The sequence below is a fragment of the Garra rufa genome, chromosome 1 (assembly GCF_049309525.1).
Source record: "Garra rufa chromosome 1, GarRuf1.0, whole genome shotgun sequence".
Classification (NCBI taxonomy): domain Eukaryota; kingdom Metazoa; phylum Chordata; class Actinopteri; order Cypriniformes; family Cyprinidae; genus Garra; species Garra rufa.
The window spans coordinates 96069723-96079174 of record NC_133361.1 but is presented as its reverse complement, the minus strand read 5'-3'; the positions used below and the strand labels follow the sequence as shown (position 1 = coordinate 96079174).

Here is a 9452-nt window from a genome sequence, read left to right as displayed (position 1 = left end):
TGTGGTCAACAGACTCAACAGACTACAATGATAATTGCTTCAAAAACTTGTTGTAAATACACATATTTCATGCAATGAGCACACAGATATACACGTTTGTGAAAGACATGCAAATAACATTGAAATATATTTTAATTCGCGTTAATTGCTTATTCATTGCTTATACCCTACAAGTGTGTGAGAAGTTTTACTTTGTTAGTTGTAATAACTATCTGTTGTATTCTCAGATGAGCTCTCTGGTGTGCTCTGGTGGAGACTAAAGCTATGCCTGCCATCTTCCCAGATAAACATACATGGTAGTCTAGTTAGAGTACAATACATGGCTAATTATTTCAGTTAATTGTGTTTTGATGTAGCCTGTGCTTTAATAAAGGATATTGTATGTCACTCTTTTATTTTTATTTTGCATTGGTAGCACACACTGTGTGGTTATCTTCCCAAAATATGTTTCCACTTCACTGGATCAATGAATGTATAGTGTACCTGCTATTCATGAAAATTTAAGAGACTACAATGTTTTTGGATTTTTATTTTTTTTTATTTTGCTGCCATCACTTGGCTTTGGAGAAAAAAAAAAGATGACTATACATTGTGTTATAATCATGGTTACAGTGTCAACTGCAATCACTTAGTTCTCTTTCTAGTTTCTGGATATCCAAGTCCAGTTTCCTCAGTGTCTTGCGTTTAATTTCCATCTCAGGGTCCATGTCCTGCAGCTTTCTCTTCTTCACTTTGATCTTGAGTTCTGCCAGCTCTATCTGTCTCTTAAGATGCGTGGTGTAGAGAGGTCTGACAGTTTGTGAATTCTGTAAAACACATCAATTAGCACAGCAGGATTTTTGTATAATGTAGATTTACTTAAGGCAATACTCACTATGTTACCGGGCTGCACTGTTACAAATATAATATTTTCTATTAGCACCACATCGCTGATTTCTTATCCATTATGGACTAAAAATTTCCATAAAATCTACATGATACCTCAAGCCTTCTGGAGTCCAGCATCTCATCGTCATCAGAAGTGCACTCCACTGCTGCAGATGTGTCTTCCCTCTGCCATATTCAACAGAACTTGTATTAATATCTTTGTCAGGAAATGCCAAGCCTATGATCTTAATGAAGAGTACTCACCGGACCAGAGTCTGCTGGCTCCAGAAGTGTAAGTGTGTTACCAGACACTGCAAGGTAAGGCAAAGTCAGACAGTCCACATAACAAAATCTAAATATTTGATTGTTTTCATGTGCAGTAGTACAGCAATAATGTACCTTGTGAGAAGAGCTCAGTTTCTCCTGCTGCTGTCTCTCTCTGGATCCCTTCCATCATTGGCTTCTCTTTATTCAGCTCCTCTGCTGTGGTCAAGTCTTGGGTTGGAGAGACACCTCCTGTGCCAGAGATATGAGCCTTTTTAAATCCTAAAATCAGTACAAATAAAATATTTCAGCAAACACTATTCAGCTAATTTGTAAATTTCTTCAGCTATCAAGTCACTTACCAGCCGGCAAAATGCTCTTTTTCTTAATCTGGACTTGCTGCCAGGTCCTTTTTTGGCCAGAAATTTTAGTTCTGTGAGAAGAATGGATACGTAAAAGATCAAATAAATTAGCTAGACTAAAATGTAAAAAAAAAAAAAAACTAAATAAAGATAGATAAGAGTAGAAATATGAGATAGGTAAAATACTTGTGCAAAGTGGATAAGTGATTGCAATTAAACCTCATGATAAATTTATATTTAAAATGATAAAGTAACATTCATGTCCACTGCTCATATTTAAGACAAAGTGTACAACTGTTCATTTGTGGAAATGACACGTAACTCCTTGAATTTAAATCATGATGGTTTCAGTGGAGCACTGCTTATTTGGACTATTAACACATTCAGTCAGTTCACTATTGTCTACTAGGCCTTTTCTGTTTTATTATAGCATCTGTATTTTTCCCTTTTTAAACATTATGTTTTTCCTCTTTACATTTCCATTAGAAGCTGTTGTTTAGTTGGCGCATGGGTTTTATCAATTTTTGCATTGATTCTGTGATCGATCTTGTGGTCTGTTTAAGAATGCTGTGAACTTGCTCTTATCCCAAATATCTCCACCTGTTGGACTAAGCCAGGATGTGCTGATTAAACTATGGAAATATGTGCCTTTTTGTTATCTCCTTTTGTGCAATACTCTGAAAGCCTCCTCAATCTTCATTCCTCACCTCCTCACAGTGGTTCAATTGGAGTTCAATCAAGAGCAGTGAGGAAATGAGGAAGCATGAATTTGAGTATTGTGAGAAGCACCCCTAGAGGTTTCCAAGCAGGTGTTCGCTGGAGCTGGTTGGAGCTCAACTGTTCAGGACTGTGGCCCTCCAGGAACTAAGCTAAATTGTATTGTGTAACATTTCATACCTGCGCCCATCTGGTTTGGTGCTCTCTTTTTGCTGCCATGTTGACAGCTAATTTGCTGTGAGCAAAAAAAAAAAAAGGATTAGTTATTATTAGGATTCAAATGTATGCCAAAGAACAGTTTTCATTGAGTCTGAGGTCACATTGTTCCTTGTTTATTGCACTGGCTTCACCCAAAGTCATCTTTGAAACACCTCTTGGACATTTAAGTGCAGCTCTTTCTCTTTGAATGGGAAAACTGTTCACTAAACTTATGATTAAATTTCAAATTTGAAATCACCAATAAAATCTGACAGCAACTGTCTCGTAACAGTTTCTGCACCCTTGAAGTCATATTAAAATGCATTAAATAAAAACATCTGAAAGTGCAGTTTAATATATAAACTTGTTTAGCTACAGGACATATTGTATTGAACATTTAAGTATTGGTGCTGGCCAATGCATCTTACCCTGTAAAATATGCTCAAAATGTATGAGCATTTTTTCCATCAGTCCATGTCCCTCAGGTGGCAACTCAAGGGGGCACTGAACCTCTGCTGTCCACTTTTGGGTCTTGGAACATTTGCCCAGTAAAAGAAGAGGGACATATCCAAGAGCTTTAAGCTTTTCCATCTGAAATATAAGAATGTCAAAAAATACAGATTTTAAAAATGATTTGTAATAAATCTATTTAACCTCATGTTACTCCAAACCAACACTTTTTTTTTTTTTTTTTTTTTTGCTGCAGGCTGCATTGTGACTTTGCCAAAATCTGGAAATAATATAAATTAATTTTAATTTGAACTGTCACAGGAATTAAAATGTATTCATGTGCATGTAATGTATTATGTTCACATATTTATATGTAAAACAATGTAATTGTTTTTATAAAGAACAAAGTGTGAGGTAATGAATTTAGGATGTTTAGGCATTCGTAGATATTTCTTACCATGACAGATACATTGTCAAGAACCTTTGATTGATTCCGAGACTGAATAGTAGTTTTTGCCCACTGTTGGGCTCGGGCACGAAACTTTGCCACTCGTACCGATTGTCTGTGTTTAAAATCAAGCAGTTTTCCACACTACAAGAAAGAAACAAAACACATTAATTAATGAAATGAATGCAATACCATATAAAAAAGCAGTGTTAATTACACACAATCACCTTAACACAGCGCCGGTTTCGGCAGTTCATCTTGGTCCGGCAGTGGGGGCATTGGCGCACAGTTGAACCTGGTGTTTTGACTAAAACTAAAACAACACAAAATTGACTAAATTTGACAGAATAACAGACAGACATCACATACAAAACTTAAGTTAATTAAAGATAAATTAATGAGTATTTTTTAAAGGTACATTGATACAATATTTTACATTGTTGTCTGATATCTACATATTAGGTATATGGCATAGGAAAGGGCATAAATTCTCCAGAAATGGTTTTACTTGTCCATTTACAACCCTAGGATTTGTCCCTAGAATGAAATGTTCAGTTATTGCCTTATTTGGGAGGTTTGCGAATATTAATGAGGAGCTGTTTTTGGAATCAATGAGAATAAAACAAGAAAAAATAGGTAAGTAAAGGTTTACAGACAGGTCTTAGACTAAGTCAGGATTAGGCCATAGTTCAGTTAAGACATGTAAGTCATTTTTATAAATGTACCTAGAAACAAACCATACAAAACAAGAATATTGATATCATTTAAGATCAATCATTGCAGATTCATTTCAGTTGAAACAGCTCAAACTTACATTTTAGTCTAGGACATTTTTTGCCATTTTTTTTTTTTTTCTAGAGCCAGGCATTTTAATTGGGATCAAAAGAGTTCAGCTTTGAGAATGAAAACCTACCTGTTTGTTCCTCAGTATCTTCAATCCTCATGTCTTTACTCTCCTCTTCAACAAAGTCCATCTTGGTTTGTTCCTCAGTATCTTCATCTTTGACTCTGAATGTTTCTTCAATCTTCATGTCTTCACTCTCCACTTTGATGAATGCCAGTATTTCTGTGTTTGGAAACTTTGTCCTGTTTTTAAGATGAGAATAATAAAGATGACAATATCCAGTTAGACCTGTAGTAAACTCAAAAAAGAAGATCAGGAGACTGAGTGAATCTTCATCAGATCTTGGTTGAGATGTTACTGTGTGACGCTGCAGTCATCCAGACTGACTAAAGCCCTCAATCACTGGAGTTTTAGACAGATTTCAGGATCATCATTAGAAGATAAAATATGCAAAGGATGTAAGCAGTTTCAGGAATTTGCCCAGATTTTCAGCGACTCTAATCCAATCAGCAGAACTATAGACTCATTATCACAGAGATCAGGGAAAGTCTCACCTTCAGCCTCTGCATTCATATTTAACTCGGATATTGATCAGAAACAAAGACACCAATTAAAGAAATGAGGCAGAAACATCAACAGCCAATAAAGACAAAAGATGACACTTACCATCATTTCACATTCATGTTCACACTCTCCTAAAGATAAATATATTCATTTAAAATTTAAATGCCATCCATCTTTTCTGCTGCTTTTCTAATGAATGTTTTTTTTTTGTTGCAGTAATTATTCTTTAGACACCCCTGTTTTAAATAACTATCAGCCTAATTCTGTGTTTACTTTAACCTAAGGTACTAGAACATTTTGTGTTCAGCCAATTAGTCTTTTCTAATTAAAAGTACTTCTGAAAAATTTAATTCAGGTTTTAAGTCTATTCATGGCACTGAGTCTGCTTTGCTGACTCTTAACTCCTGACTGATGCTTTTACACAACTTTTTATGCAATCATGTAAATCCAAATAATATAAAATATCGAGGTTTAATAAACATTCAAATCACCTAAAGAGCTTTCCTATTTTTCAGATATAGTAATCAAGTACTGTGTATACTCCAGTTGACTAAGTTTGGGTATAAATAAAGACATATAAATTTGCCTTTATGTATAAAGAATCTTAAAGTATTATGTTATTAACATAATCTCTATTTGTACTTTCAAATAAGAAATATTTACTTTTTAACACAGGTATATAAAGTAATTTGTTAAGGCACTCAAAATACTCTTTTCCAAATTTATGATTGGATATTTACTATTTATTATCATTTCATTATCATTGTCATATTTCACAACACTACGGAGCGGGAAACAGGGAGACAAGGAAACGCAGGAGTGAACTTAAAACAGTCTTTATCAGACAAACTAAAACACAACTCAGGAGTACAACAGGAAGACATTCACTCAGATGATGTAAGACATCGGAGGAGAAAACCAGAAACAGATCACTCTTAAATACTCAACTAAACGAAGGAAAGACAAGACACTCCTGAAATCAATGGAGACAGGAACAGGAAAACCAAATATAGGCATTAGAAAACATCAGGAAAAACAAGGACAAGGAGCTCATGGAAACAAAAACAAACACAAGGACAGTCCATAAGTGTGACAATCATTACTGCAAAAGACTAAATTATATTGGCTGAAATGAAATTATTGCCTACGAAATTCAGCAGAAAAGATAAATGTTGAATTCTAAATGAATCTCTTTTGCTTTAGGTGTGTGTGAATATGTAAAGTGAGACTGTCATCTTTTGTCTGTGATACTCTCCATGTTTCTGCCTCTTTAATTGTTGTGAATGTTAATGCTAATGAACACTTGAGTTGTGTGTGAATGTGTCTTTCCCTGATCTCTGTGATCATGAGTGCTATAGTTAGAGTATAGTATAGAACTGATCACATCCTTTGAATGCTGTGTTTAAGCTTGTGATCTGAGAGCTTTGTCTTCATCTGTAAGAACGGCCTCCTGAAATCTGAACAAAACTCAAGTGATTGAGTGTTTTAGTCAGTCTGGATGACCACAGAGACACACAGGACCAGCTCAATCAAGATATGATGAAGACTATGTCTCCTGATCTTCATTTTCCTGCAGGAGTATTAAACGTAAACATTTAACTTCACTAAAATCATAACACTAATACTACATAACATATTTTATTTTATTTTTTCTGATAGATGTACTTCTAGTTAAAGGTTCTAATAAACTGTTTATTGTGTCTTGTATTTATTACCCAAACATTCCACTGTTAATAAGAGAAGATTTGGAGTAACAACTGAATTTGTTGGCATGTTTGTGCCAATTAAGGAAACTGAAAAGGTAATAATAAATGAATCATATTCCTTTACACTGCAAAAACTGTATTAAAAAAAATTGCTTACATAAAAGAACATTACCACTGAAATCAGTAAGATCAAATACAGACCATATTATCATTTCCATCCAATCCTTACAGAAGATTTGTTCATTTTCAGTGTGGATCTGTTATTAATGACTTATGTTTGTAAATAAATTTCAAACAACTGAAAACTGAAATCTTAATATGTCACTTTTTGTATTATAATCATATTTTAGCACAGATTATATAACAATAAAAAATAATAATAATCTGGGGAAATGTAAATCATATTTCATTATAAATAAACTTCTTTAGTGGTAAATAGAAACTGACACAAATATATTTTTGTGTCCTCATTTGCCCCAATAGCAAAAGAAAAATAAAATGACAGTGTTTCGATGATTTTCCAAATGATGAATAAATAAATAAATACACAAACAAAATGACAAGAGATTGATTACAATAGTCAAAAGAGTGATAGATCAAATTTGCCATCACTTCCTTTTTGTAACAGTTACACAGCAGCATTAACTAGTTTAATGTGAATTTAATGACAATGTATAAAACAGAAAGTATAATGTTATAAATGTACATTTAAAAATAGAGAAAATATTAATAGATTTACAATATTAATGTGGCCTGTATGTGGATGATAAAACAAACAAAAACAAACAAACAAAAAACTGTATGATTATACATGAAAAATGTGTACATCATTCCACCTAAACACACCACCCATGTTACACACAGTTCACATTTGAACCTCTTTTAAACATATTAAGCGGCAAACAGACTAAAGATAACAGTATACACTTTACACAGTATATTCGTGAACACTTGGGAGAATAAACAAAACTCACTGCGATTCAAAACTTTGGATTCACAAATGTGTTGAATTTGAGACGTGTCCTCAATCTCCCCTCTTAACAGCATCCAACACAACAATTACTGCATGTTCTTTCTATACATATAATAAAGTGCATTATTTTACATTATAACAGCCTTCAAAACATGTTCCGAAATAATTTACGCTCAATCTCCGTTCGATAAGGCTCAAATCCTCTCCCCCACCGGAGATCTCTCGCATGCAGCAGCAAAGATACAAAACGAATTCATTCGTCCACTCTGTTCATTCACGCATTACACACAGGTGAATTATATCCAATTGACAGTTTTATTAACTATTTTCTCCTCCCTTGTAGCTGCTGCTTCTAGCGCTCTCTCTGTTTTCCTCTCTGACTCAATCTCACTCTCGTGCATACACTTAAACTCTTAAACAAGTACACAAGTAACTGCATCACGGAGAAATCTTAAAGGGGAAAATCACCAGGATAATTAAATATTGGGCTACTCCTGCCCCGGTTAAATTAATACCTTTAGAAAAGCATCATCATATGGGTACGAAATTCTATTCTATATGCAACATTTTTATGATATATTTGTGATTCCAGAGAGCAGTGCACGAACTGGACTTTTATTTTGGTCCGGTGATGTGACGTCATAAAGATGCGCTGCGCTCCTCATCTGTTGTGAGTCACCTGAAGAAAGGTTTGTGGTTTCAACGTTTTTGTATCAGTGCACACTGTTACATCATTTAATGCATTTACAATAATACAATTAATAAATGCATCATTGTTAAATTTGATGTTGTAATGTTTTATTTAATGTTACTTAAAAGTTAGCCTTTAGTAACAGAGAAGGTGCGTTCCGTTTTGCCCCCTATATCATGAATCAATCGAGTGATGATAAGAAGTGATGAGAAAGACTCGAATCATTTGATTCAAATCATTTGTGAAACGGTTCAGTGATTCGAAACGGTCGATTCAGTGGCACGCGGACTACAAACGACAACAACAAACACAAACGAGTGAATGACAACCGAGAACGATTTCATGAACGTGTAATATACAAATAATATACAAATAATTAAATACCAAATATAACTCAAAATAGCATACGTACATAACGTTCTAATTAACTGTAATTTATTTATATTTTATATATAAGTCTATTAACTCTGACTGTCTTACTAGTGCATTGACTAGTGAACTAGGAGCTGATTGAGACTCACACAGAGATTCAGTTTGCATTGATTTTTCTTTTTATTAATTATTCTCATCTTAAACAGGACAAAGTGTTCAAACACACAGAAAAACTCCTGGAGAATCAACAGAGATCCACGTAACACTATTATAAAGATGGCATTTATTAAAGAGGAGAGTGAAGACATGAAGATTGAAGAAACATTGAAACACGAAGATACTGAGGAACAAACAAAGATGGAGTTTATTAAAGAGGAGAGTGAAGACATAAAGATTGAAGAAACATTGAAACACGAGGATACTGAGGAACAAACAAAGATGGAGTTTATTAAAGAGAAGAGGGAAGAAGCATTTAAAGTCACACAAGAAGATACTGAGGAACAAACAGGTTGGTTTTTATTCTCAAAGCTGAAATTAAAGATATTAATGAATAATGTCAAACGAGTGTAGAAATGTTGAGACATTCGACAGAAAAAAAGCAAACCTTGAAATGTGAGTAGTCATATTTGCCTAATGCATGCTGTCTACGAACAGAACAAAATAGGAGAAAACAGCGTCTTACATTAAAAAAAGCACAAAGAAGCAAGAAGCTACATTTAGTTGTAATTATGTGAGGTGTAAGATTGTAATGTATAAGTTGTACACCTCTATATCTTGTGTGTGTGTGTGTGTGTGTGTGTGTGTGTGTGTGTGTGTGTGTGTATATATTTTTTTAAAGGAGAGAATAGAGGTGAAGGAGCAAAATATAAAATAAATAAAGAGATAAAGAGAAGAAATTAAGAAAATAATTCAAATAATATCAATACAATTAAGTAGAAAAAATAGATGACCGCTTTTCAGGAGCATCAGAGGGGAGCAGTAGGTATTTCTGACATG

The 9452-nt window shown here is 34.0% G+C and overlaps 1 protein-coding gene and 1 long non-coding RNA gene across 2 annotated transcripts; both read right to left on the bottom strand.

Annotated features, from left to right (window-relative positions):
- Window positions 1-453: 453 nt before the first annotated feature.
- On the bottom strand, window positions 454-1180 carry LOC141340970 (uncharacterized). The gene is made up of 3 exons (XR_012356613.1): window positions 1132-1180; window positions 982-1053; window positions 454-806 (listed from the first exon to the last, which is right to left on the bottom strand). It is a non-coding gene; the product is annotated as an uncharacterized lncRNA (long non-coding RNA).
- Window positions 1181-1237: 57 nt separating this feature from the next.
- On the bottom strand, window positions 1238-7669 carry LOC141322577 (uncharacterized). Its single transcript, XM_073833436.1, has 6 exons — window positions 7565-7669; window positions 4220-4392; window positions 3534-3619; window positions 3316-3450; window positions 2837-2999; window positions 1238-1413 (listed from the first exon to the last, which is right to left on the bottom strand). Exons 2-6 carry the CDS (start codon window positions 4335-4337, stop codon window positions 1238-1240), a joined length of 678 nt encoding a protein of 225 aa, XP_073689537.1. The 5' UTR covers window positions 4338-4392; window positions 7565-7669.
- Between the last annotated feature and the right edge of the window lie 1783 nt (window positions 7670-9452).